Here is a 26,953-nt window from a genome sequence, read left to right as displayed (position 1 = left end):
TGAGGAACAAATCAATCTACAACGCGTCTACAGCTCATCTACGGCCGGGCGCTCAAAGTGCCAGGTTCTAGGCGTGACGGGCAGACCGATAAAGTACTGGTAGAATCGCAGCAGCTCGAAAAGGAGAACATTAAAGCTGTTGACAGTTTGTTAGCCTTCTTTCCTCCCACAACTTTTTACCCCGTGGTGAATGGTTCATCACTTACATAGTCTTGGGAGCCTCGATCCACCGACGGACCACAAACTTGAAGGCCTTGTAAATGCGGCCAAACTCTTCGTCAAACATTTCCGCCAACGTGTCTTCTTCTGCAGGCTCGTCCTCGCCGTACTCCTCCTCGGGATCGGTCTTCTTGGGCTCAGCGTCTGGTGAAGTCACTACATTGTGCGGCTTCTTGGCCCGGTCGGGGATCGAGCTTGGTGACTTAGCTGCCGTGGCAGCGGACGCGGCGGCGAGAGCCTCCTCGGAATCAACCATCGCGCGGAACTTATTAATGGCCGCGAGAGAGCTGCTGATCCGGGCATACGTGTTGAACAGCGCGACCAGTTCGGTGCGCTTCAGGACGGGGATATCCTCGCTGGCGTTGTCGAACTCAAAGAGAACCTTGAGGGCGGTGCCGTAGCCGTTGGTCTGCAGCTTGCCCCAGAGACGGCATTTGTCGCAGCCGACGCAGTCCATGACGCGACTGACATTGCGGAAGCGGTTGCGGAAGTCCTCCTTCAGCGAGGGGCCCTCACCGTTCTTAAACATGAGGCCTTCGTCAAAGATTTGGGGCACGCTCGCCGCTCCCTCGGTGACCTCGAGGACCTTGGATCGCGTCGCGGCATCCTGATCAATGTCACCTGAACAGAAGGTGTAGTCGCGGCCCTGTAGGTAGGGACCAAGTTTGGCGACAGCGCGAGTGACGAGGGCGTAGTTGAAGTAGAGGTTGCTGATTCGCTCGGGGTGAGTGTGAAGGCGGCCGCGGTAGCATGCCACGTTGGGCTGCCATTCACCGGTGGTCTGATTGAGGAAATCCCAGCAGAGGTGGGTGCTGATGCTCGCGTGCATGCCGGAGATGACACGATAGAAGACGCGCTTCTCCAAGCACTCGTCGCCGGCCTCAAGACCAGTCTGGGCTGCAAACGGAGCATTAGGCTGCGTCTCACGCATCTGATCCAGGGCCTGCTGGCGCCCGACTGCCTCGAGAACCTGACGGAAATCCTGTGCCGCAGGGCCCTTGTGGGGGATCTGCGACTGTCCCAATGATGCCGAGTGCGGGAACGAGCTTTTCTGAAAGCAGTTCTCGCGGTAGATGGCGTCCCAGACTTGGGCAGCACCCATGCCAGCGTATCCGGTGAACCGTTCGGGATTGCGGAGGAGGCTCACGTAGTCGCCCTTGGAGCTTGCGCTCTCGTCTTCAGGGACGCAGTAATCTCGCTCGTCGCATTCATCGTCGTATTCCACCACACAGCTCTCGCCGACCTCCTCGCCTAGCTTTCCTTGTAGCGGCCGCTCGGGGCGCTCATGCTGCACTTTCCGAGGAGGGTGTTTCGCCAGGGGTCCTTCCAGCTTTCCGAGCTCGCTTGCCCTCCAGACCTCGGGGATATCCTCCTCATTGTCGAGCGTCTCTACGGCGCAGGCGATGTTGCCGCACATGCCATTTTCATCATTCCAGAAAGGGCACTTCTTGTGGAAGAGGTTCAGTCGGTAGTGTGAGAAGAAGTCGGTCGATCTCGTGAGGTCGTCGACTAGTGGCTTGACCTTGGTGTTCAGTTTATCGAGAGTAGAGTAGGAGGCGCATGCGTCGGAAACAATGGCCTTGGGGGAGATCTGGTACGACGAGTTAGAGAGGGAAATTCGGTACTCAGATACTGTGGCGGTGACGTAGGCCGTCGAGAAGAAGAAAAGGAGAAAATAAACGGCGGCATACCGCGCAATCATCTTGGGCGCTCTCGCATTGGACTGGAGAGCCCCAGAGTGCAAATACAGAGAGGAAGAATAGTCTGCTGGCAGACTTCATGGTGATCGAAGGAACCTCCCAGCGTCGTGATAAGGGTGGCTAATCGAAGGGTTTAATATGCAGCTGCAAAGCAAGAACAGGCGGTTGCCAGCTTGTAGAATTGCTTGCGCAACTCTAACGGAGATAGTTGGTGAAGTTGACAAGTTTCCAAAGGTTCGGCTGAAACGTTGCGAGTGTCCGGGCTCCTGCAACGCAGATCCGAGGCTTGGATACGCTGCGATGTAAATGCTGCAGCGTTCAAGCAGCGTTAACTTAGGTTCGGTGAGGTTCGTTTCGGAGGAACGGCCGGGGACGTTGGAGGTTAATTGAAAGGTAAAATGGGGGGCGATCCAGTTCCCTTGTCTCAAGTCTTAGACCGGAGATGCAAGTGGCAGAAGTGGCGTCGTCTTGTCTCCTATCGATTGTGATGAAGCTGGGGCCTCGAGCTTTTTTTCTTCTCCTTTTGGCTCGATGGGAGCAAGAAAATGAAGGAATTTAAAGGTGATGTAAGCAGGGCAGAGAGGAACAGAGTTAGTGTGTAAGGTGAGATGTTCTGGAAGAACGGGACCGTCGGGCCTTTTTAGACGCTTCCTGTCAAAGGAAGCTGGTAGGCTCTAGAGTCATGCGAATCTGTCCTCAACTGTAAACGAATATGGCAGGAACTTAGGAAGGCAAATGTGGAAGTAGCAATGGAACCCTACAAGCTGATTAATATGCAGCTGAGGGGTCCCCTCCCAAGTATCCGTACCTCAAGGTAATCATCGTGTTACTTTATCTGGCGAGGATTGGCTGATCCTGAAATGCGACCACTGGGACCTGCTACTAATATCAAAGTATCCTGGTATACCCAGACCTCGCACTCCAGCTGCCCGTACACTACCTTAAACTTCACTCCAAAGTAGGTTCCCAATGCCGGCATGCTGTCTTACCTCTTACGGGGCAGCAAACGCTAAATTGGGAAAGCGAGGGTGGTCTGGTGTTCATTACTAGGTGGCCTCGGGTACCTCCAGGGCCTGGGTGAAAGGTGTCCTTCTTTCGGGTGGAAAATCAGCAGATGTAGGAGCCAATTGGGACCACTCTGGCGCCAAAATAAGTTGCCGCCGTTCCAGCTCGTCTCTCGGATGCCGCCGCCGCCATTCAGCTCGTTCCGGCTTGGTGCATCCCGCCGACTTGCCGATTGCAGACCACGGAGCTTCTTTCATACGCCTGGCCTCCGCCCATTCCCTGCAATTTTGCACGTGTCGACTGGCTACGCAGTGATATTGCCTAACACTATTATTCAAATGCGAGAAAACCACTAGATGTAGATTGCGTTCATTCTTCGGGCACTTGACAGAGTGACGTTCACTACCACCTCGCTACACTACCAGTAGCACTCGTAATCCCGAAGCCTCGTGCAGGCTGTAGCACTGTTTAATAACTAGGAGGTCAAAAATGTCGACTAATCGTCGTCTTGTAGTGGCGCCATCATTTTGTAGCCATGATCTGTAGGTTATTTAACCAAGCCCATGCGCGTGCCTCGACATCATCTTGTTATGTCTCATATACAGTTGGTCGAAGCTCATATCACATGCATGTCTGTGAGATTACCGCCCACAGATCCCATGTCCTTTAGAAAATATTTGCATCTTGTAACACTGCACTAGCTTCAAGTATCTAACTCCTGGTTTCTGAGCTCTGTTCATTACTGTCGTTGGTTCAGCTATGCAGGTACTAGCCAACAGCGACCATCTACACAACCAACACGCCGTCCCTTCTTCTTCCAGGCGGAGCGTTCACTCGTCCATGATGGCCTTCGTCTCATTGATTGGCGGGACTCAGCGCCCGCCACATCAGCGGCAACGTTGCATAGACGATGGCCGCGATGCTGGACAATAGACGTCTCGCCAGACCAGATTGTTTGTCAACTTCCAAGACATGCAACAAACAGCCCAACACCGACAGACCCCCGTGACTCAAACCAACTAAAAGAAAATGCAATAACCATAGTGGTATGCGCCGTCTTTATACCGTGTGCCGTGGTCTGCAAAGACGAGGTATCATTATCTCTCAACCTCTTCTCCTGAACATCTAAAGAGAAAAGATCCATCATCATTGGCCGTCATTCGTGTCGTTGAGAGCATCGCCCAAGCAGAAGTCTGCTGGGCGGGGAGCGGGATTGTGTACTGCGATTGCAGGGTAACGAGACGTTTCTCGCTATGCTGGTCTCACTGGGGAGGCTGATAGTTAAGTGGGCGCCTATTTTGATCGATGTGAGTGATACATCACAACAGATAGAATTGAGGGGTACACCGACTTGAAGAGTAGAATGTGCGGTTCAGGCTCGTGGACCTCGTAGTGTTCCCAACCCAAGCTCTGCGTTCCTAACATTAGTCTTGTGTCGCACGTCGTAGAAAGGCCACAGCGGGGGCCGCGGGGCATACCTGAGTGATGCCGAGTGCTCGCCATTCCTCTTCCCAAAGCAGCTTCAATGTTCCGTGAGAAGAATCATGGTAATCTTTAGGGATGGCCTTGAGCATGGCTTTGGGCAGCTGTACATGCCGGTATTCGTACTCGCTGTCAGAGTATCTAGAAGGAGAAAGGCAAATAAGTTAGTCCACAGTCAATGGAATTGCGGCAGCTCGAAAAACAACAAGATAACTTACCGTGCCGAGTAGTGAATAGAATCGATAAACTCGTCCAAACGGGCCCTCTCTGAATCGGACAAAGCCCGCGGGACCTTGTTACGACGGCTCATGTCGATATCCATAGCGGCAGCGGTTTGTCTGTCTTGTGATGGGAGTGTGCGTCTGTGGATTGAGAGTGGCGTCGAGTCTCGGTGCGTAACCGCGGACGCGATCGGCGGGGTAGCTCGTTTACGAGAGACGACGGAGTCAAGTGACGGGCGAAGCTGTCGGAAACTGGCGATATGATCTCGGGCGCGGGAGAGGAGTCTGAGGGCGCGAAAGATCCAGTTCTTCCGGCAGGTCAGGCGACCACACACACAAAGCCAAGTCGGAGGGGAAGAGGAAGGGGAGGAAGAGAGAGAGAGAGAGAGAGAGAGAGAGAGAGAGAGAGAGAGAGAGAGAGAGAAAAGGTAAACAACGATGCAGGCGGGGTAGGCAGGAATTGGCACTGAAACAACGGTTCAGCTGCACCACTGACTCGAAGGAGGAGATGGGAAAGAACGAGGGAGCTCGATGTCAGGAATATGATGTTCGAGGGAGGCTGGCGCGCGCAGCATCGAGGGGTTATTATTCAAAGAGTGGGCAAAGATCCGGAGCAGTAAATAAAAGTCGGATTGGATTTCACTGAGGTACTTCGAACCCCAGCGCTGCCATCATCTGCTGGCCCCCAGGGTCCGAGGCGTTTTTGCCGGCAACTTCCGCCTCTGGGGTCTGGCCTGGCCTAGACGAAGTACCTACTCAAGTGCTACGATGCTGCATCTTAACATGCCTTACATAACCTAAAAGGTACCTCGATCTACTCGAGATGTTGTGCTGTTGCGCATGCAGTCCAGATTCAGCTGATTTCACTGCAATTTTGATAGTTTCTCTCCACTAACCGGATACTTCCATCTGAGAATGAGCACAGTCCATGCCGTGGGCGGTGAAACTTTTTGCTGCCCTTTTTTCAGTTCTCAACGGTGTCGACGAGACCCACCATGACCGCCACCTGGCAGCACCACTATTACCAGCCGGTCATTTCAGTTTTGTTGATAGTTGTTGAACGGTTGCCTCGAGAAAAAGGCACGCTGTATCTGTACTCCGTAATAATTAATGCCTTACAAATGGTCATACCTGAGGCATGAGGTGGCAGGAAGTCGCCAAGGGAGATACTTCGTCCTCGTACCTTCTCCTTCTGGCTGCTCCTGCCGTTCAGTGGTCAGCGCAAAAAGTCAAAACCACCGTCCCGAAATTCCCAGAGACAATCACCCCCCAATAATCCCCAACCTTGGAAGACTTGCCTACTCACCACCTACCACCTGCACCATCGCGCGAAAGCTCATCGCGCCCAAAAAATAATTCCACTTCGAGTGCCTGGGCTCTTTCGGTATCTCAGATCTTGAGCTACCCCAATCTCTACCCGAGAGAAAAAAAAAAACGTGTGGAGAGCTGCATCACCTCCGGCGACCTGCCTAGGTACCTTAGTTCTGGCCGCGCTAAGTACCTTACCTTACCTCCGTCTACAGCCCTGGCCACCAACAACCTTGCCCCGAACCTTCCTTCCTTACCTTACCCGCTCCGTCTCCATCTCCAACCCGACGCGTCTCTGCAATCCAGTCGCAGTTGCAGCATCACCACCGCCTCTCCCACACAAAGGCTGCCACCTGCTGTCACCCATTGCAGGCACAATACAGCAAACAGCTCTTTCGTACTTTCTCAGTGAAGAGCGCATGCGTTCGCGACCATTGTCCTCACCTTTTTGATGGACAACAAGCGGAGATCATCCGCCGTCAATGGCGCGAATGAAGCTGACGAACGCGCTGCAAAGCGCCAGAGACTGACTGAGGTGAGCTTCCATTGTCCTTCGTGCCCCCCAATGCACCCTTCATCTGTCGACGGAAGCTTTTCCTGCTTGTGTCGCCCTTCACAGGGCTTCACGAGGAATCTGACTTGCGCCCCATTGATTCGGAAATGAATGACATTGACTTGGGCGTCATTTGCACTGCATTTCCCTCCATCATGCCCATCTCCGACAGTCTCCCGATTTTTCCAGACCTTCTCGGAGCATCGCCTCCCCCGAACTACTGAGCACTATGGCTCTTCAAGGACAGAGCTAACATTTCTGCCTCCCTCATAGAAATATGATCTCAGCAAGGGTGAGACGGTTGAGTCGACTACCGAACATGGTCTATTCTTCCTCGAGCAGATCCGCCGAACTCAGGATAAGAAGTGAGTTTACCTACCTACCCATCTTGGTCACGGCATAGCTCAAGTCGGCCTCTTCATCGGCTCGATGTGTCTTGAATATCGATTGCAGTGGTGTCATCCGCAAATCAGGCTGCAGCAGCAAATGCTAATTTTCCAACTCTTCTAGTGGTCGCAAAGTCGCCGTCTACTTCGAGAAGCTGATGCCGCGAGAGGGCAATGCCGAATACTACAAGAAGACGAGGATGCCGATTTCGCTTTCGATAATCGAAAGAAAGCTCAAGAAGGGAGATTTCTCTACTCTTACTGAACTCGAGAGCTATTTCAAGCGCATGGTCTCCAACGCGAAGGATTTCTACAGTAGAAGCACCCCCCAGTTTGACGATGCCGAGAGAGTTCGCAAAGCTTTGAGCAACTTCATGACCAAGACCAATCCCGCTTATGCCAGAGGCGGCTACACCGCGGTCCCGACCCTTCTGCCTGCCCATCGCGTCGACGAAGCTGAAGAAGACGACATAGAGAAGCCGAAAAATGCGGTAGAATCCCCCGAGGAACAGGATGATGCCGACGAAGATGAGGAGGAGGAGGCAGAAGAAGCCGAAGCGGATGAAGAGGACGGGGAGGAAGATGACGATGCGGAAGGCGAGGAGGAGGACGACGAGGGAAGCCAGAACTCCAAGCCGACTATTCTCATCCGTCGCAGAGGACCGGGTAGATCGTCATCGTCTAGGGCCGTGACATCTCGCAAATCAAATGCTCGGACTGCCACGCCTAGTCGCCCTGACTACGAGTACGAGGGCACCCCATACAAGGGCCTCAACTTCCAGACGGCTCAAGAGAAGATTGTGGAGGAAATGATTCGTAAGAAAGAAGACGGGTAAGTGACTGACTCCTCACTGTTGTAGACCATGCTAACACACTGCCCAGCGAGGACGAGGCTTACTTTGAAGCCTTTATCAACCTTCCTCCGCGAGCTTTGAAAGACTACTACCGAGTCGTCAAGGATCCCATGTCGCTCCGCAAGCTTCAGAAGATCACCAAGGGTGTTCGAGGTCGCAACGAGGCCACTGGCACTAGCGACTTGAAGAGTTGGGCGGCATTCGAAGAGACAGCCAGCTTGCTCTGGGACAATGCCAAGTACTACAATGAAGAAGGAAGCGAGATCTATGAACTGGCGCGTGAACTTCAGGTACGTCTCTGCAAAGCGATGACGAGAGCACTTCTCACAAGGGGGTAGAAATTCTTCGCCGACGAAATCAAAAAGGCCAAGGCAGCTGTGCCAGAGCCTTCGCAGCCCAAGATCAAGCTTAAGGTTCAGCAGCCCGCTATTGAGCAGCCCGCCACATCCAAGAAGATCACTATCCATGTTGGGGGCAAGAGTGAGCCCGCAGACTCGCCCGCTCCCACGATTCCCCAGCCAGCGGGAGCCATCGCCAGTGATCAAGCGCCACTTGGCAACGGCACCGCTCGCCAGGGTGGACTGCCAGCCGTTTCCGCTGCCATGGACAGACTCCGAAGCACGTCGGCCGCATCCCCGAGTCCCTCTGTCGCAAACAACATCAAGCGCGAGGACGCAGCACGACCTTCTCCCGCAGTAACCCCCGGTCAACCTAGCACGCCATCTGCTTTTCCGCCGCCTGCGGGCCAGACAGCAAACCTGTCCAGCGCGACGTTCCAACCCATTGGACTTGTGCAGCCTCAGCCACAGGCGATTCCTATTCCACAGCCGCCTCCGAAGCCTCTTTGGGATCAGCAGTTCCGTGCGCCTGGCAAGAGTACGTATGGTAACAAGACATGAAAATGACTACATCACTGACCAAGCTCTTAGGCACTGCCGATGCACTCATCACCAATCTGACTATCCAGGCTCATCCGATGATCAGTATCGGAGGTCGCTTCAACATCAGTCTGAATCCCCTCGAAAGAGAGTGCAAGCAGTCTGTAACCGTTCATGTCCCTGCCACCCAGCTAAGACTTCAAGCCATTGTGACCGTGCCGACGTTCCTTGAGAAGGAAGAACGTCAGTGGCGATTGTGGGTGCAGGTTAACCGGTCTACTTTACAGCAATCTCTTCCCATTCAGGGCCAGGTGCTTCCCGTCAACGCTAGAGTCTTTGACGTTCAGCTCCAGGCTGGAGTGGTCAATGAAATCGACGTCTCTGTCGCAGCTGCTCTGCCCAAGGGACAAAAGCTGCCGAATGGAGCCGATTTCGAGGTGGAGACTATGACCCTGCTTGCCAACGTGCCCCGGAACTAGGAGTTTTCCGACACCACTAATCAAGCTGTCCCGGTTGGCGTCTTTTTAGACGCTAACAACATCTACGGAAACCAGGTGGACGTTCAGCCTATCGATCAAGTGCGCTTTGAGAATCATCAGGCCTATGAGGGTGTTCTAACCCCTACTCTACAGCCTCCAGTGACCTTACGAGACGTCTGGGATCAAGCTGAACTCAGAAGCGCGACAACTGCCTCTGCGGCGAACCCACTCGGGTTCCGGGAGTACATCACGGACGAAGGATTGACCACCTTTTACCCGCCCATCCCAAGTTGGCCTGAAGACGATGACTTCTCGCCACATGTGCCTACAGCTCAACCGTCTGCAGTGACGCCTCCGGTGACAACTTCGGGGACGACCCCTGACCATGGATACAGCGATCTTCCAGCTCCTTTGCCTCAGGATGGATCTCATATGTATCCCCGCTTACGGAAGTTGATGTCTGGAGAGGTAGACCATCTACCCCTTCTGAGCGATCCGGCCCAGCCCCCGTCTTCCGGAGCTCTTCAGCCCATGGGTCATGCCGCCAATCACGCAGCCATGGCGACAACGCCAATTAGAGAGGCTCATACCCCAGAGACCCGCGCGAGACAGCGACACCACACAGGTGACGACTTGGAGTTCTTACGTTACTACACTCCGCCAAATGCGAGCCTTCGCCAGCCTCCGCACGCAACGCAACGGTTTCCTGGTTCGCAAGCTGCCAATGAGTTCTATAAGCAACTTCTCATTGTCAACTCCGCAATGCCGGGCGAAGACCTGCGACTGCGACTTCAGCACGAGAGAGATGCCCGGGACAATCATCGGCGGACTCAAGAGCATCTCAGGTACCAACAGTACTCGTCTCGTTCTCAGCAGCATTCCGGGATGGAAGTCAAGCAGGCGAATGCTCAGGTGCCTAATCAGAAAGCTAAAAACGCGATCATCAACAACCAAGTGGGCAAGGTCATCAAACAGGAAGCCCAGACATTGGGAGACCTCGAGAGCCAGCATTACGTGCGAAAGTACGTGGCAGTGACCAGAGAGGACTACGATTATATGGGCTATTACTTGGGGGCTGAGTCGATGGCCCGCGAGAGAATCGCTGCTCCTCGGTCCAAGCAGCTGAGACCAGCCCAGAAGGGCGATCCGGATGGTGAGTACATCTGGTCTGTTTGATGGCCACGCTGTGCCTTCCTACGGGACCATGTCCATACTGCCTCAAGCGGCAACATGTTCTTGGTGGATATCTAGACACTTGCTGAGGTGATATGGGTTTTCTGGTTGTCGTGGGTTTCACTTTCTGGGATGGATCTTTGCGCTTTTCGCACCTCATACCCGCCTGGGTACTCTTTCTCGGCCATGGACCTCCACTGTAGAATATATCGCTATCATTAGATAGGAAATGAGCTTATATACACCACGTTGTATGCCCAAAGCCATGAAAACCGAGGCACGAGCAATCAACACCGCAATCGCTGAGATTACCTTAAATTGTGAGCCTCACTCAAATATCTCGATTCATTGAGAAATAATGAGGGATTCATTCATTGTGAGGGTAACCAGCCGAAACACCAGAGGTTCCCTCTAGCTCCTGGATCCTAGTCAAGATGCGACTGCAAATCAGCAGTGACTCACTGTAAATAGTATTGTTCGTTCGCAGAATCGCAGCGGTAGGTGTCATCTGGATGCGAGCTTGTGGAGATAGTAGACAAAATAATTTGAAATGTGCCCATCCAATCCGTTCGGAAATCGCAAGGACTCAAGGAGTCATACTTGCATGACGTCGTCTGGGGATCCGTTATTGAAGTGTGGACCCCTGTTGGAAAACTGGAGCAGCGTCTACCCCAGCACACAGCAACCGGCAGCCAGATGATGTCTTGGAGGACCGTCGGTAATGCGGACGGGGGCCCGTCGGAGGATCCGACATAGCGACCTAACCATATTATGGCCTCGCGACGGTACCTGGGGTCCGACGACTTGGAGTACCTAGCTAATGGCCTCGTTCTTCGTTATTTATTCGATTTGTCCAACAACCACGAAGATGGGCAGTTCCTCGCATCACTGTTCCTGTCGAGACATCCGGCTGGGGTTTGAATTAAGCACAGCGAGTTGCATCACTAGTACAGCCCGGGCTGGCGGCAATTGGTCTGATGTTTAATACGTGGTAGCTGGTTGGCGCGAGGGACGCTCGGCTCAGAAGTATCTTGCGCTTCCCGGTGCTCGTGAACCCGCGATGAGGACCACGCAGCCGGGCCAACTCTGTCTTTCTTCGTCTCGATTATTGCCTCTGGTGCTTAGCGCCATACGATTTCGTGGGGAAGAAGTCAATTGAAGCTCCCAAGGGCAGTTTGGTCAGGTGATGGTCCCCGACGGCACTGCTTGCGAAGCTTGCGAAGCAACCTTTGTCCTTTGTGTTGCTGCAGGAGGTCGGCGCTCCGCCCCAGGTAGCTGACCTTGCAGCTCCCAGGGACCTTGTCAACGGGTAGGCCAGGCCCCTCTCGCCGCTCACAAATCAGCCAACAATGGCTGCAGAGACATCATCTTGGGGGCAGGATACCGACGAGGACGAAAGGCGGTGTCTCCCACGCGAGGCCATCATTGCTGCAGGACCATCAGCAGGTGGCAGCGCTGAGCGGGAGGATGGCACAGAAGCGGACACGGACCATGAACCCAGGCAAGCTGCAGCATGTGGAATTACCGCGTGAGGTTTAGCGTCACCTCCAAGTGGGAGATCGATCTTCCGATAACGGGGGGCTGATTGGCCTACGAGACGTGTGGAGAGGCATTCCTCCAATGAAAGAGGTCGAATCCAGCCCACTTCAGGTGGCATCTAGCGGGGTACAGACAGGACAGACGTAACGACCGGCCCTTGGAAAATGTTGATTCAGAGTCAATGGCACAGTGCTGCAGCGCGGTCGGGGATGTGCCATGAGCGGGGCTAAAGAGTGGGAAAAAATCTTTTTTTCCGCTCACTGACTGGTTGACCTTGGGAGCAGCGAACGCCGTCCTCGGTCATCACTGGCCATCCCGCCCAATCCACACCTTGTTGCGTACCGCCTCGCCTCGCCCGCTGCTATTTTTTTTTACTTCCAGTTTTTCCTTACATATACTCTTGGCCTACCGTCCATCTTCCCAGTCCCTTCTTTGAACTGTGACTCAACTTGTTCAAAACTCCGTCTATAAATCCCACCATCATCCCGAGCTTCCACCTATTTATCCTCGAACAATTCAATCTCATTACACGACAAACGGTGCATGAACATACAAGATGTGCCCTACTCCTGACGTCCCGGCCTCCAATGGCCACGCCAATGGCACCAATGGCCATGCGAACGGCAACGGCGTTGCCAACGGCACCAACAAGGCTGGTAAGTGTCGCAGCCTCTTGCGCGTGACGTTGCTGTCGATTGATTACTGACTTCATTGTGTCTAGGCCACCCTGGTTACACTGCCATTCCCGTAAGAACCATCAATCGCCTCCGAAAACCGCTTTCGCGGTACCGTTGACGATATGTTCTGACTCCGACGATATAGACCAAGCAGAAGCACACCGGAAGCAACCCGTACCAGCCGGTTGGCGACTTCCTCAGCAACGTTGACCGATACCAGATTAGTGTGTTCTGCCGAACGAGCTTCTTTTGAGTCAAACCCCACTGACGTGTGACGTATAGTCGAGTCCACCCTGAGAGAGGGCGAGCAGTTTGCCAACGCCTTCTTCGACACCGAGACCAAGATCAAGATTGCCAGGGCTCTCGACGACTTTGGTGTCGACTACATTGAGCTTACCTCGCCCGCTGCCTCTGAGCAATCCCGCAAGGATTGCGAGGCAATCTGCAAGCTCGGCCTCAAGTCCAAGATCCTGACTCACGTCCGCTGCCATGTGAGAGCTCTCTGCGTCCGCACGCCGAAATAACGCAAAGACTAACACTGTATAGATGGACGATGCCCGCCTCGCCGTCGAGACCGGTGTCGATGGTGTCGATGTCGTCATTGGCACCTCCTCATACCTCCGCGAGCACTCCCACGGCAAGGACATGACCTACATCATCAACACTGCCATTGAGGTTATCCAGTTCGTCAAGTCCAAGGGTCTCGAGATCCGTTTCTCTTCTGAGGACTCCTTCCGTTCCGACCTCGTCGACCTTCTTTCCGTCTACAGCGCCGTCGACAAGGTTGGTGTTCACAGAGTTGGTATTGCCGACACCGTCGGCTGCGCCAGCCCTAGACAAGTCTACGACCTTGTCCGCACCCTGAGAGGTGTCGTCAGCTGCGACATCGAGACTCACGTAAGTCGCCTCTAGATCGACCGAGCACGGCGCATGTTCAATACTTACACCTCGATAGTTCCACAACGATACTGGATGCGCCATTGCCAACGCCTACTGCGCGCTCGAGGCCGGTGCCACACACAGTGAGTCAAATTCTCGATTGCTTCGTGCTCCACATACACTGACGTTCAACTACCAGTCGACACCTCCGTCATCGGTATCGGTGAGCGCAACGGTATCACCCCTCTCGGTGGTCTGATGGCTCGCATGATCGTCGCCGCCCCCGAGTACACCAAGTCCAAGTACAAGCTGCACAAGCTCAAGGAGCTTGAGGACCTCGTCGCCGAGGCTGTCGAGATCAACATTCCCTTCAACAACTACATCACTGGTTTCTGTGCCTTCACCCACAAGGCCGGTATCCACGCCAAGGCCATTCTCAACAACCCTAGCACATACGGTACGTTAATTCGCAATGTTCCGGGCTAAGGACACAGCTAATGCATTATGCAGAGATTATCAACCCCGCCGACTTCGGCATGAGCAGATACGTCCACTTCGCATCAAGATTGACTGGATGGAACGCCATCAAGTCGCGTGTTGAGCAGCTTGGTCTCACCATGACCGACGCTCAGGTCAAGGTCGTCACTCAGAAGATCAAGGCCCTGGCAGATGTCAGGCCGATTGCCATTGATGACGCCGATTCCATCATCCGTACTTTCCACCTGAACATTACGGAGGGCGAGGAGAAGCCGCTGTTGCCCAACTTGACCGCCGAGGAGCAGGCCAAGTTCGAGAAGGCGGAGAGAGAGCTTGCTGGCGAGCCTGAGAAGCGTGCGTTGGATGATGCCGCAGCGGAGCCCGCGGCCAAGAAGGTTAAGGCGTAAATTTTTTATTCTATTTCGGGATGCATATGGGACACCAAAAAATGGGGGCATCTGCTTGTACAATCATAGAGGGGAGAGCTACAAAAGTGTTTAGTTCAGATACCTCATCAACGAAGAAACGTTCAAAGTCGAAACGGTACTACTCAATTGGATCGCTTAGATTGCAAGCGCCATTGCTTTGGCTCTGTCAATGATGTTTGATTTCCACTGTTTTGGAGGTAACCACCAAGAATCATTGGTCATATGAAGGGTCCGTTAATTTGAGTATGAGCAATACTGACTAGGAAGAGTTCCACGTTTCCGTGAACTAATACCTTGTACTCCGTAGGCAATGACAAGAATCCCGTCGGCTCACACTTGGGTCGATCATTGATGTTGGTGGGGTTGGGTTGGATTGGAGAAAGTACCTTGGAACGCTAAGATAAGATAAGGACGGCAGAACAGAAAAATTCCAGTTCACCGACCACTTTTTGCCCGAGCACCTCGTCGCAATCCTCCCTCCATTAACAGTCGCACTCGAATCAGATGGTTCTTTAGCCATGAAATCGTCCCGCATGCGCTCATGACACCCCGAATCCGACCGACATACATTCACCTAATTATCCCCTTCGCCATCCGATCGCGAAGCTAAAGAAATCGAAACATTCCCATCGAAACGTTCAAAAGACCTCCCCCAAAATCCCACAACCGACGAGACAGAAAAGATGGACGCCCGCGCCCTCCTCCAATCGCAAGGCTGGCGCGGATCAGGCCACTCCCTTCACGCAACAGACGACCGCATCGGCCTCTCGAAGCCGCTCCTCCTCAACCGCAAAGATAACACAAAGGGACTAGGCACCAAGGCGCATTTCACGAGCGACACGTGGTGGATGAACGCCTTTGACGAGCAGCTTCAGGGACTGGATACCTCGAAACAAGGGCAGGTCACGCAGACGGTCACGACGGGGCGGCTGAATCAGATTGAACAGGTGTCGGGGGGTAAGTGGATGCTGTATGCGAGTTTTGTCAAGGGTGGGTTTTTGGAGGGGACGATTCAGGAGCTTGAAAGGAAGGTGAAGGAGGAAAAGGAGGAGGCTAGTGGCGCTTCGACGCCTGAGAGTGGGGGGACGAGTAGTTCTGAGAGCGGGGACGAGAAGGAGACGACGAAAAGAGTGGTGAAGAACAAGGAGAAGAAGGAGAGGGGGGAGACTAAGGAGGAGAGGAGGGCGAGGAGGGCTGCCAAGGCGGCGAGGAAGACGGCGAGGGAGGCGAGGAGGGTCGAGAGGTCTGCGAAGAAGGCCTTGAAGGAGGAGAAGAGGGCGCGGAGGGAGGTGAAGAAGGTCAAGAGGGAAGCGAGGAAGGCGAAGAAGGGGGTGTCTGGTTGAATGTTGCTGGGGCTGAGAATGGGGGTTCTGGAAACCCCAAAAGATTAGCATAACGGGGAGGACATGTTCCCGCCGCCGCTTCGCAGAGCCGAAGACAAGACCCGTCGTCGCCGAGCTCTGCTTTTTCTGGTAGAGCGAGAGGCTGTGCCACACGCCAACGTCAGTGAGCATCAGACGTGAGCTTCACGGCTTCGTGGCGAGGGTTAGAGCGGCGGAAGCACTACTGTCAACAATGAGGGGCTTCGTTACATGGCGCAAGGGATATCCAAAAAAGCACTGATTTATAGAAGATACAAGGTCACGTCGTCCGGCTGGGACGTAAGAGCAAGCGGGCTCTGTCGTGGTCACGGGCACTTCACTGCCTGTAATAAAATTGTTGGACGCCGTTTTCTGCATCAAACAGCGATTGCGCTGTTTCAAATTCCTCTAATTTGAGCTCCATCTTGAGTGAAAGCATACGGACCAAGCTCGTCCAAACCCTGGTATGTTCAGAATGAACCTTGAATCTACTTCCGGACCTTGTTGCTTGTTGCATGTCACATTCCCCCCTTCTTCTTGTTCTTCTTCCTCCTCCTCTCCGTCTACCTCTGTCTGCGGATCTACGCTTGTCTTGGTGTCTTTGCCTCCACGTTTTGCCCATCGTATACAACGGGAGAGCTTGAAGCCGAAGTCAATGGCGGACTTGAGTATTCAAACCATGTCTGACGGGGTTCAAGGCTCCTTGGGGGTCTTGCCTGGCTTGTTGGAAAGCAGCCAGGGCCTCCTGTCCCAGAAGTCGTCCTTGATGATGTCGAGGTGCTCGATGACGACGCGGGCCTTTGTGCGCTTCTTCTTGTCCTTTTCCGCTTGCGTTTTGCTCTGCTGTACGGGTTCCGCGAGCGCATCTGCCGCCTGCGCGGCGTCGTGGGTACCCGGTTCGACGAGCTCGTACTGTAAAAGGGTGTCTTAGTCGGGCAAGTTCTGCGCCTCACGCACCCTGTCAACAAGAACCTTGGAATGACTTACGTCTCGGAAGACTACGCTGCCTTTCTTGTTGATCTCGGGCTCGTTGTTGTAGTTGATTTTGAATTTCGAGAAGAGTATCTCGTTCTTGTCTCCAGATACAGTTCCCTTGGGAAGTCATTAGATTTGTGTTGCATCAACATATCTGGGTCAAGAATGACTCACTGCCAGGAGTTTCTCTGCTTCTCTGTTGTCGAGGCCACCTAATTGGATCAAAGCCCAGAATGTTGTGTTGTAGAGGTTGTTGATGTGGCCTTTTACTAGGTTAACCTCTTAAGAGCACGAATGACTATGCTGTAGAGCACTTACAATCGACTTGGCGCCAGCTCATGTAGTCTCTCAGGTTTGACACGGTAGGATAGCATACGGCTCTTCCATCAAAGCTCGGCAGAGGTGAGGTGAGCGGGGTATCTGGGAAATACTGCGACCACAAGTGGACGTAGTTGGCCGTGAACGTGGACACGACTGTGCTTGAAATCTTGCTAAATAATCTTAGCTATGCAATTTCGAAATTGAAGGCAGATGTGAGCCAGCCAATGTGGGACTTCCCCCTTACCTGGCTCTCCTCTCAAAGAGGGTACATGACTTGTGAAACACGAAGCTGTACTCGTCGCTGACGCCGTAAGCGATGGTGATGTCTGGAAGCTCGGTGACGACAACCCTGGCGGCGGCGTTCATGAGGTCTATGGCCCTCTTGTCGTTTGGCTTTTCAAAGCCATGTTTGGCACATAGTCTATGTGGTGTAGAGGCAATGATCGTTAGAGGGTAGATCTTGGTCGAAATATGGATCCCTACTTCCCCGACTCGACTTACTTGGTGAAACCTCGCCCGTCTATGCGGACGACGATCCAGGTGTTTGGCAAAAGGAAGTCAGGCTGCTCAAAGCTCTTGACGTATTCAAATCTGCATTTGGAGTCAGATCAATTTCCATGGGGAGAGAAAGGGACGGTGATCTCTTACTTGGAGTTCGCCATTGTGACGATGGGGAAGAATACGCCGTCTGAGGTCTACTGCAAGGCAGTGTTGGAGACGAACTTCAGACAGTAAGAGAGGTAGACGGGATGGCGGGGGAGGGGTCGTTCTGCCGCTGCTTCAGCGGGGTCTAAATGTGAGCTGAGATGGGTACAAGGATCAGGGGTGTCGAGAAACAGCAGCGCTCTTTTACACAAGCTCCCGTCACAGCTACCACTTCAGACAAGTTGAATCTTAAGGTAAATTGTTACAACTCAAATTTTCTAGCGATTACGAAAAAACGCCATACGACAAAATGCCATTAGAAAAAACCATTTCATTGGAATCGGTTGGGAAAAAGTAGAAAGGCCATGGCAATAAGTCGTTCCTGTCCTCTAGTCCTATCCCTCTTGATGGTGCCTACAATCTCGGACAAAGAAAACTGACTGCAAGGCACATTCGGCGTCTAATAAAATACAAGGTGGCTATTTAGACTTGTGGTCTTCTGCGGTAATTTGCACTTTCAAGAATTCGACTCATCTACAACGTCTCGGTCTGGAATACCTTCTCAACCTAAGACGACACAGGCACAGGCTTGGAGAGGTACCTGAGCTACTCCGGTCCGTACCTAAGGTGGGCGGCAGGTAGGCGTTCATTGTGGGGCCGGATCCCTGGAGCACTTCAGCCTTGCAGGCGCAAGAAAGGCAGTCGCATGCGCACGGCTGCACTCCAATAATTAATCTTCTAATCCGACCTGGGCAGCTCAAGCTTGCGACCTACACCATCATACCCCTCAATCCGACGTACGCAACGCTCTTCTAGATCGCCAGCTTGCGGCAGCAGCTAGGCCTCCCGCGATCATGAACTTTCTTCTCAGTAATGAAGAGAATGAGGCTATTGCCGCGGTCGAGGCCATCAACGCGATCAACAATACGAACACCATCCGGTCTGGACATTCAACATGCCTACGATTCAATCGATCGGGCGACCTCTTGGCCTCCGGTAGGGTGGACGGCACAGTGGTTATCTGGGACATTGAAACGATGGGCGTAGCGAGGAAGATGCGCGGCCACCACAGAAGTATCACTTCACTGAGTTGGTCAAGGTGTGGTCGCTATCTGCTGTCAGCGTGCCAGGGTTGGAAAGCTGTCTTGTGGGATTTGAAGGATGGCAAACGGTATCGCGAGGTCCGTTTTCGGGCTCCGGCATACATCGCGGAGCTCAATCCCTTCAATCAGTGAGTGGAATAAACCGTTTACCTATGAAGCTGACAGTTCGCTAACTTAGCAAGTCACCAGTTTGTGGCCTCAATCTTCGAGGAGCAGCCGATACTCGTCGATGTGTCAGATGTGACCGATGTCAAATACCCCCTAAGCTCGGCACCGAAACGCCCCGATATTGACGGCGAACCTACCGAGAAACAACTAAAAGACGACGCGAAACAGATGACCACCGTCACGATATTTACCTCCACAGGAGAGCATATCCTGGCGGGAACCAACAAGGGATGGATCAACGTCATTGACGCCAAGACTCTGAAGACCATATACTCAGAAAAGCCATGCAGCGGTGTAATTACAACATTACGGCTGAACAACTCGGGGAGAGTTCTCCTGATTAACGCCCAAGACCGCGTTGTCAGAACCTTCCATATTCCGAATCTCGCAACCGAGGATCTCGATCTCGATACAATACACTTCACGGAAGAGCACAAGTTTTCAGATCAAGTCAACAGGCTGTCATGGAACCACGTCACCTTCAGTTCCGCCTCTGAGTACGTCGCGGCATCAACGTATAACAACCACGAGATATATGTCTGGGACAGGGGCATGGGCAGCACAGGCCTGATCAGAATTCTGGATGGCCCCAAGGAAGAACAAGGCGTGGTTGAATGGCACCCGGATCGGCCCTTCATCGCAACGTGTGGCCTTGAGACGGGAAGAATATACATATGGTCCGTCATACCCGAGCAAAAGTGGTCCAGACTCGCGCCCGACTTTGCGCAGGTCGAGGAGAACCAAGAGTACGAGGAACTAGAGGACGAGTTCGATATCTACGGCCAGGAGGAGCTGCAAAAGAGACGCCTAGACGCGGAGGATGAGGAAGTGGATGTCGTGACATCGACCGTTATCAATGGACATATTAGCGATGCTGGAGCGTTCCGTATGCCGATACTTTTCGATCTCGGAGAGAGCGACAGCGAGGAAGAGTTCGTTGCGGTATCTACCGGTACCATGCGGAGAAGGAGTCCGGGTGCGGACGGTGAGATACCGGATAGCGAAGTCGTGGAGGACAAGATGCAATCTCGCAAAGGCAGGATTGGTGGTAAAGGTCGGAGAAGATGAAGCAAATAATACCCCAAGTTGTGGATGGCTTCTACGCTGAAAGGCTTCTGATGAACCATGGTTGAAGCGTGGACGCCAAAAACGCGTGACATAGCGTTGGATCGCGTCGCCATGGGACGAGCTTCGTTGGTATGCAGACCCTTGCTCGGACTTTAGCGCGATGGGGCTTGCAGTGATGTAAACTTGAACGATCCAGGACTCGTTAAAGCTCTCGAAGCTGGGCGGCTGCTTAATAATGACGGGAATTCGACAGCCATTGTGGGAAATGCCGGACTAAGCGAGGGAGTCGAGTCTCAAAAGTTCTCAGCCATCAAGGCTTGTCAACGCCAATGTGATCTTTACCGCTGCAAAGGCTCCGCAGGAATTCTTGACTCATCGGCGTGACGCAGGTTTGCAGCTGAAGTTCCTCAGGACTTTTCCTCCTCGCACAGTGAGCAGTTCCCCATGGAAATGTACATCGCAGTACTTACGAAGTACTTAAGTCCGTCGGCGATTGCTCATTCTGTTTCATGACTTTTGTGGGTACCCTCGACCTCGGGCACGCGTATCCAGCCTGAGGAAGGTAAAGGAGGGTAATTTCCAAATCCGGCTAGCGTCCTTCTGCCGGCTGCGCCAGCCGCCTGGAGGCAAGATTTGTTTCTGACCTCGCTCCTCATTCTCGCCTCCACGGTCTTCACTTCTACAACTCCGTCAATCCACGCATCGACAATCACCACGCGCGTCGGAAATCGCGCCCCTGGACCGCACGTTCATTTCCGACACGATCAACGACTCGATACGACCGCGATATTTTTCGATTCTTTGACGCACTTAAGGTGGCGGCGATTGGGAGGATCAGTGGAACCTTCTCCTGGGCCGCTGGCCGGGGACTGGCGTAGTCAAGAGCGCCATCGATAGACGACCTTGCCCGATTTCTTCCATCTCGAAAAGCGTTTCGCGCAATAGATTCTCGCTTTCCGACCTTTTTGCGCCCTGTTTGCGACTTTGCCAGGTCGCGTCACGACTATCGGCGACTCTTGCCTGTTTTCCGACTCCATTCCTCGTGAATTCTCGTCGACTCATTCTTTGCGAACGACATCGAAAATACCGTCAATATGGCGAACCTTTACTTCACGCACTCGAGTGCGCCGATCAAGACGGTCGAGGAGATTCAGTTCGGCCTCATGGCTCCTGAGGAGATCAAGAACATGAGTGTCTGTCACTGTGTCTACCCTGAGACCATGGACGAGACACGGACCAAGCCTCGCGACGGCGGTCTGAACGATCCTCTTCTCGGCTCTATCGATCGGCAATTCAAGTGCAAGACCTGTAACCAGGCGATGGGCGAATGTCCTGGACATTTTGGCCACATCGAGCTGGCGAAGCCCGTCTACCATCCTGGCTTTATCAAGAAAGTCAAGAAGGTTTTGGAGATTGTCTGCCATAATTGCAGCAAAGTCTTGGCCGACAGAGTTAGTCTACTCTACGATGTCTGACAGCCGCCTTGACTTGATTTTGCTAACCTGGCTTCTCAGAGCGACCCTGAATTTCTCCAAGCTGTGAACACGAGAGACCCAAAGGTTCGCTTCAACCGCATTTGGAACATTTGCAAGAAGAAGACTCGTTGCGAGAACGAGGTCAAGGAGCAGAAGCCCGACGATGGAGAGTACGGCCTGAACATGAAGCAAGCTCCCGTAAACCACGGTGGCTGTGGCAACATCCAGCCTAGGGTACGACACAAGGCTCTGCAGCTCATTGCAAAGTACGAGGCTCAAGGTGAAGATGGCGTCAAGAAGAAGGAGGAGCCCCCAATCACTCCAGAGATGGCTCACAACATCTTGCGTCGTATCAGTGATGAAGATCTGAGAGATATGGGTCTCAACCTCGAGTACGCTCGCCCAGAGTGGATGATCGTTACCGTTCTTCCCGTTCCGCCCCCGCCTGTCCGTCCCAGTATTTCTATGGACGGAACCGGTCAAGGACTCAGAAACGAAGACGATTTGACCTACAAACTCGGTGATATCATTCGTGCCAACAGCAACGTCAAGCAGGCCATTCGTGAGGGCTCGCCCGCTCATATTGCACAAGATTTCGAGCAGCTTTTGCAGTACCATGTCGCGACATACATGGACAACGATATCGCTGGTCAACCTCGCGCCCTGCAAAAGAGTGGTCGTCCCGTCAAGGCTATTCGTGCACGTCTCAAGGGCAAGGAAGGTCGTCTTCGTGGCAATTTGATGGGAAAGCGTGTTGACTTCTCGGCACGTACTGTCATTACCGGTGATGCCAACCTGTCTCTCGACGAGGTTGGTGTTCCTCGAAGTATCGCAAGAACTCTCACCTACCCTGAGACCGTCACTCCGTACAACATCGGCAGGCTCCATGAGCTTGTTCAAAACGGACCCAACGAGCACCCAGGTGCCAAGTACGTCATTCGTTCTGACGGCACAAGAATTGATTTGCGCCATCATCGCAGAGCTGGACAAATTTCTCTGGAATATGGCTGGAAGGTCGAGCGTCATTTGATCACGGGCGATTATATCATTTTCAACCGTCAACCATCTCTGCACAAGGAATCCATGATGGGTCACCGAGTCCGCGTCATGCCCTACTCAACCTTCCGTCTGAACTTGTCCGTCACTTCTCCCTACAACGCCGATTTCGACGGTGACGAGATGAACCTTCACGTCCCCCAAAGTGAAGAGACGAGAGCTGAAGTCAAGGAGTTGTGCCTGGTCCCCATCAACATCGTTTCCCCGCAAAGAAACGGTCCTTTGATGGGTATCGTGCAGGACACTCTCGCCGGTGCTTACAAGCTATGTCGTCGCGACGTGTTCCTCACCAAGGAGCAGGTCATGAATATCATGCTATGGGTTCCCAACTGGGATGGTAACATTCCCCAGCCCGCCATCATTCGGCCCAGACCAAGGTGGACTGGTAAGCAGATCATGAGCATGGCAGTTCCCAACATTGTCAGCTTGCACAGCGCTCCTGATTCGAAGGAGGAGAACCCCCTGAAGGACGAGGGTCTCCTGATTCAGTCAGGACAGATCATGTACGGTCTGCTCTCCAAGAAGAACATCGGTGCTGCCAGTGGCGGTATCGTCCACATCGTCTACAATGAGCATGGACCTGAGGCAGCTATGAAGTTCCTGGTCGGTGTCCAGCAGACAGTTAACTACTGGCTGCTGCACAACGGTTTCAGTATCGGTATCGGTGACACGATTCCCGATAAGATCACCATTGAAAAGGTCCAGATCCACATTGACGAACACAAGGCCGAGGTCGAGGAGTTCACAAGACAAGCTACTGCTAACGAGCTGGAGCCTTTGCCCGGTATGAACATCCGTGAGACTTTCGAGAGCAAGGTTTCCAAGGCCCTCAACACCGCTCGTGATAAGGCCGGTACCACCACACAGAAGAGTTTGAAGGATTTGAACAACGCGGTCACCATGGCTTCGTCCGGTTCCAAGGGTTCATCCATCAACATTTCCCAGATGACTGCCCTGGTCGGACAGCAAATTGTTGAAGGAAAGCGCATTCCTTTCGGCTTCAAATACCGCACCCTTCCGCACTTCACAAAGGACGACTACTCACCCGAGGCTCGTGGTTTCGTCGAGAACTCGTATCTCCGTGGTCTTACGCCCAGCGAGTTCTTCTTCCACGCCATGGCTGGTAGAGAAGGTTTGATCGATACCGCCGTCAAGACCGCCGAGACAGGTTACATCCAGCGTCGTCTCGTCAAGGCGCTTGAGGACGTCAGCGCCAAGTACGATGGTACCGTCAGAAACTCTTTGGGCGATATCCTTCAGTTTCTGTATGGTGAGGATGGTTTGGACGCTATTTACATCGAGAAGCAGCGTATGGACCACCTCAACATGTCGCACAAGAAGTTCGCCGACCGATTCCGACTGGATGTCATGGATGAGAACAGGCCGGAAGAGCTTGAGTGGCTTGAGTACGGTAACGAGATGGCAGGTGACCCCGCGGTTCAGCAGCTCCTGGACGAAGAGTTCGACGCTTTGATCTCTGATCGCAAGCAAGTCCGCGAGATCAACTTCAAGAGAAAGGACGATGAGTCGATGCAGCTGCCATTGAACCTCATTCGTCTGATGGAGACAGCCAAGAAGCTCTTTGCTGTTGAAGATTTTCAGCGGAGCGACCTGCGACCTCAAGACGTCATTCCTGTTGTACAGAAGATGCTCAACAGAATGACTATCGTCCGTGGCAAGGATGACATCTCCAAGGAGGCTGACTACAGCGCCACGATTCTCTTCAAGGCGCAGATCCGCTCTAGACTCGCGTTCAAGCGTATCGCTTGCCAGCAGCGCCTCAACAAGATGGCTTTCGAGCACATATTGGGAGAGTTGGAGGCTCGTTGGGATCGAGCATTTGTCAGTCCTGGTGAGATGGTTGGTGTCATTGCGGCCCAGTCTATCGGTGAGCCTGCTACTCAGATGACGCTGAACACCTTCCATTTCGCTGGTGTTTCCTCCAAGAACGTTACTCTCGGTGTCCCGCGTCTCAAGGAAATTCTCAACTTGGCTCAGAACATCAAGACTCCTTCTATGGTTGTTTACCTGAGTGGTGAGGACAACGCCAGTCAAGAAGCTGCCAAGCAGCTTCGAAGCACGGTTGAGCACACGACTTTGCGCTCCGTGACCGCAGTCACCGAGATCTACTATGACCCGGAGATCACTTCGACCAACATTCCCGATGATCTGGATATGGTTGAGTCTTACTACCTTATCCCCGACGAGTCGCACGACAAGACGGAAGACCAATCTAGATGGCTCCTTCGTCTCACTCTGGACCGCCAGAAGCTTCTTGACAAGGAGTTGACTGTCGAGGACGTTGCTAGGCGCATCAAGGAGGAGTACCCCAACGATCTTGCTGTCATTTTCAGTGATAACAACGCTGAAGAGCAGATCATTCGTGTTCGGCCTATGCATGCGGGCAATGACAAGGACGAAGATGGTGAGAAGAAGATCGAGGATGATGTCATGCTGAAGAGACTTGAGACTCACTTGCTCGACACTCTGTCCCTGCGTGGTGTCAAGGGTATCGAGAGAGCCTTCTTGAACAAGGAGACCAAGCTCATCGAGACCGAGGATGGAGCCCTGCTAGCTGCCAAGGCGGACGAGCGCTGCTCAGAATGGTACTTGGATACCTCCGGAACAGCTCTGCGCCAGGTCTTGGCTGTTGATGGCGTTGATTCCAACCGCACGTACACCAATCACTTGTGGCAGGTTGTTGAAGTCTTCGGTATCGAGGGTGCCAGAGCGGCTCTCATTCGTGAGTTGACTCAGGTGCTTGCCTTCGACGGTTCCTACGTCAACCACAGACATCTTGCTCTTCTTTGTGACGTGATGACGTACAGAGGTACCATCTCTGCTGTCACTCGTCACGGTATCAACAGAGCCGACACTGGTGCTCTGATGCGTTGTTCTTTCGAGGAGACCGTGGAAATTCTTCTCGAGGCTGCAGCTGTTGGTGAGTTGGATGACTGCCGTGGAATCTCTGAGAACGTTATGCTCGGTCAGATGGCCCCCATGGGTACTGGTCACTTCGACGTTCTCCTCGACCCCAAGATGCTGGAGACCGTCATCAGCGACAACTCGCGCATGGGTCTTATGCCTGGCATGCCGGTCAAGGGCGGCGAGGCTGGCGGTGCTGCCACCCCGTACGATTCTGGATCTCCCATGGCGGATTCGGGCTACATGTCTCTCAGCTCGCCCGCCGCCGGCAACTTCTCCCCCATTGTTGGTGCTGGCTCCGATTCACCCACTGGTTTCGGTACCGAGTACGGTGGTGGTGGATTCGGTAGCATTGGATCTGTCAACCCCTACTCGAGTGCCAGTCCTGGACGGCCGACGAGCCCATTCAGTACATCCCCGACGTCGCCTTTCAGCAGTGGTTATGGCGGATACTCGCCGTCGTCTCCCAACGCCGGCTACTCACCCACATCACCGCTCATCGACGGTGCTGCCGGGCGTTACGGGGCCACCTCGCCGCAATTCAGCCCTTCGTCGCCCTCTTTCTCGCCAACATCGCCCATGCTCCGGCCTACCAGCCCTGCAAGCCCCAATTACAGCCCGACGTCGCCAAGCTACTCACCGGCATCGCCCTCTTCGCCCAGGCACTACTCCCCGACATCGCCAGCGCAGTATGCTTCTCCCACTTCTCCAAGCTACTCGCCAGCCAGTCCCAACTACAGCCCTGCATCCCCCAACCTCCACGGGGCTGGTCCCACGTCACCGTCGTACTCTCCTGCGTCGCCGACGTGGTCTCCTACTTCACCGGCTCAGTATTCGCCTACGAGCCCGAGTTTCCAACAGACTCCAGGGGCCCAGCAGTCTCCGACCAGCCCCAGCTATTCGCCGACTGTAAGCTATCCACTTCTTCCCAATATTTCTGAGCAATTTCTAACATGGTCATAGTCTCCCTCCTGGTCTCCCCGGACACCTGGACCCGGCGGCTCCGGCAACTAATAGTGCGTCGATCTACGAAGATGCATCCAATCGCGTCCTCGTTTCGCCACTATCCTTCACTTTCCTAATACGCCGACTAATGATTCTTCGGCTTAACTGGTTCTGGTCGATTGGAATATCGCATCTCATTACAGACGCAGGCTGTCACTGAGACTTATTCTCTCTTTTTTTCTCTTCTCGCGTGGAGGACAAGGAATATTGCATTTATAGAAGTGCTCTCAGAGACAAGCAACATCACACAAAGCAAGATTGCTACACGCAAAGACGATAGAGGGGCCAGACTTGGTGAGAAGCAAGGACAGCAACATACCCTCATACACGAAAACAACATCCACCAAAAAAACATCACTTAAAAGAAGCAAGAAGGGCTTGCGGTGAATCATGTAAAAAGCTGATTTTGTACAATACGGCGATTAGGGGGTTGTAAGAGCAAGGGGCCCGGTTGGGGACTTGACAGGATGAGAAGTCAAGGAAGGGGGTTGACTCCTGGGTGGCTTGATGTGTGGAAGAGGGAGGGGGGACGAGAGCGAAGAAGCAATGCAATACCTAGGAACCCCCTTTTTCCTTGAGAGGATGAAGAACAC

The 26,953-nt window shown here is 53.4% G+C and overlaps 8 protein-coding genes across 8 annotated transcripts; 5 read left to right on the top strand and 3 right to left on the bottom strand.

Moving 5' to 3' along the window:
• Window positions 1-27: 27 nt before the first annotated feature.
• On the bottom strand, window positions 28-2,000 carry BDP55DRAFT_543682 (endoplasmic reticulum Oxidoreductin 1; the record flags this gene model as incomplete). The annotated part of the gene is made up of 3 exons (XM_060568430.1): window positions 28-136; window positions 207-1,810; window positions 1,911-2,000. The coding sequence occupies 3 exons, from the start codon at window positions 1,998-2,000 to the stop codon at window positions 28-30; spliced, it is 1,803 nt and encodes a 600-aa protein (XP_060433959.1).
• A 2,217-nt stretch (window positions 2,001-4,217) lies between these two features.
• BDP55DRAFT_724833 (cyclin-dependent kinase regulatory subunit) lies at window positions 4,218-4,728 on the bottom strand (the record flags this gene model as incomplete). The annotated part of the gene is made up of 3 exons (XM_060578940.1): window positions 4,218-4,334; window positions 4,403-4,547; window positions 4,625-4,728. 3 exons carry the CDS (start codon window positions 4,726-4,728, stop codon window positions 4,218-4,220), a joined length of 366 nt encoding a protein of 121 aa, XP_060433958.1.
• Window positions 4,729-6,207: 1,479 nt separating this feature from the next.
• Window positions 6,208-9,301, top strand: BDP55DRAFT_343711 (Bromodomain-containing protein). The gene is made up of 6 exons (XM_060566940.1): window positions 6,208-6,470; window positions 6,762-6,853; window positions 6,999-7,706; window positions 7,757-8,018; window positions 8,067-8,604; window positions 8,658-9,301. The coding sequence occupies exons 1-6, from the start codon at window positions 6,387-6,389 to the stop codon at window positions 9,083-9,085; spliced, it is 2,112 nt and encodes a 703-aa protein (XP_060433957.1). The 5' UTR covers window positions 6,208-6,386; the 3' UTR covers window positions 9,086-9,301.
• A 2,711-nt stretch (window positions 9,302-12,012) lies between these two features.
• BDP55DRAFT_650098 (homocitrate synthase) lies at window positions 12,013-14,386 on the top strand. The gene is made up of 8 exons (XM_060573958.1): window positions 12,013-12,453; window positions 12,519-12,544; window positions 12,620-12,698; window positions 12,757-12,965; window positions 13,021-13,371; window positions 13,430-13,496; window positions 13,553-13,810; window positions 13,864-14,386. Exons 1-8 carry the CDS (start codon window positions 12,354-12,356, stop codon window positions 14,235-14,237), a joined length of 1,464 nt encoding a protein of 487 aa, XP_060433956.1. The 5' UTR covers window positions 12,013-12,353; the 3' UTR covers window positions 14,238-14,386.
• A 555-nt stretch (window positions 14,387-14,941) lies between these two features.
• BDP55DRAFT_724830 (uncharacterized protein) lies at window positions 14,942-15,601 on the top strand (the record flags this gene model as incomplete). The annotated part of the gene is made up of 1 exon (XM_060578939.1): window positions 14,942-15,601. One exon carries the CDS (start codon window positions 14,942-14,944, stop codon window positions 15,599-15,601), a length of 660 nt encoding a protein of 219 aa, XP_060433955.1.
• Window positions 15,602-15,944: 343 nt separating this feature from the next.
• Window positions 15,945-17,716, bottom strand: BDP55DRAFT_650088 (tRNAHis guanylyltransferase). Its single transcript, XM_060573957.1, has 7 exons — window positions 17,564-17,716; window positions 17,417-17,506; window positions 17,160-17,336; window positions 16,913-17,085; window positions 16,769-16,857; window positions 16,607-16,711; window positions 15,945-16,531 (listed from the first exon to the last, which is right to left on the bottom strand). The coding sequence occupies exons 1-7, from the start codon at window positions 17,575-17,577 to the stop codon at window positions 16,313-16,315; spliced, it is 867 nt and encodes a 288-aa protein (XP_060433954.1). The 5' UTR covers window positions 17,578-17,716; the 3' UTR covers window positions 15,945-16,312.
• Window positions 17,717-18,255: 539 nt separating this feature from the next.
• Window positions 18,256-20,247, top strand: BDP55DRAFT_574849 (WD domain-containing protein). Its single transcript, XM_060570764.1, has 2 exons — window positions 18,256-18,791; window positions 18,846-20,247. The coding sequence occupies exons 1-2, from the start codon at window positions 18,415-18,417 to the stop codon at window positions 19,897-19,899; spliced, it is 1,431 nt and encodes a 476-aa protein (XP_060433953.1). The 5' UTR covers window positions 18,256-18,414; the 3' UTR covers window positions 19,900-20,247.
• Window positions 20,248-20,569: 322 nt separating this feature from the next.
• Window positions 20,570-26,341, top strand: BDP55DRAFT_574845 (DNA-directed RNA polymerase II subunit RPB1). Its single transcript, XM_060570763.1, has 2 exons — window positions 20,570-21,350; window positions 21,414-26,341. The coding sequence occupies exons 1-2, from the start codon at window positions 20,994-20,996 to the stop codon at window positions 26,316-26,318; spliced, it is 5,262 nt and encodes a 1,753-aa protein (XP_060433952.1). The 5' UTR covers window positions 20,570-20,993; the 3' UTR covers window positions 26,319-26,341.
• Window positions 26,342-26,953: the final 612 nt, after the last annotated feature.

The sequence above is a fragment of the Colletotrichum godetiae genome (assembly GCF_030913485.1).
Source record: "Colletotrichum godetiae strain CBS 193.32 chromosome Unknown BDP55scaffold_6, whole genome shotgun sequence".
In the NCBI taxonomy this organism is placed as follows: Eukaryota; Fungi; Ascomycota; class Sordariomycetes; order Glomerellales; family Glomerellaceae; genus Colletotrichum; species Colletotrichum godetiae.
Note: the sequence above shows the minus strand (reverse complement) of the source record. Positions and strands in the feature narration are given on the sequence as shown.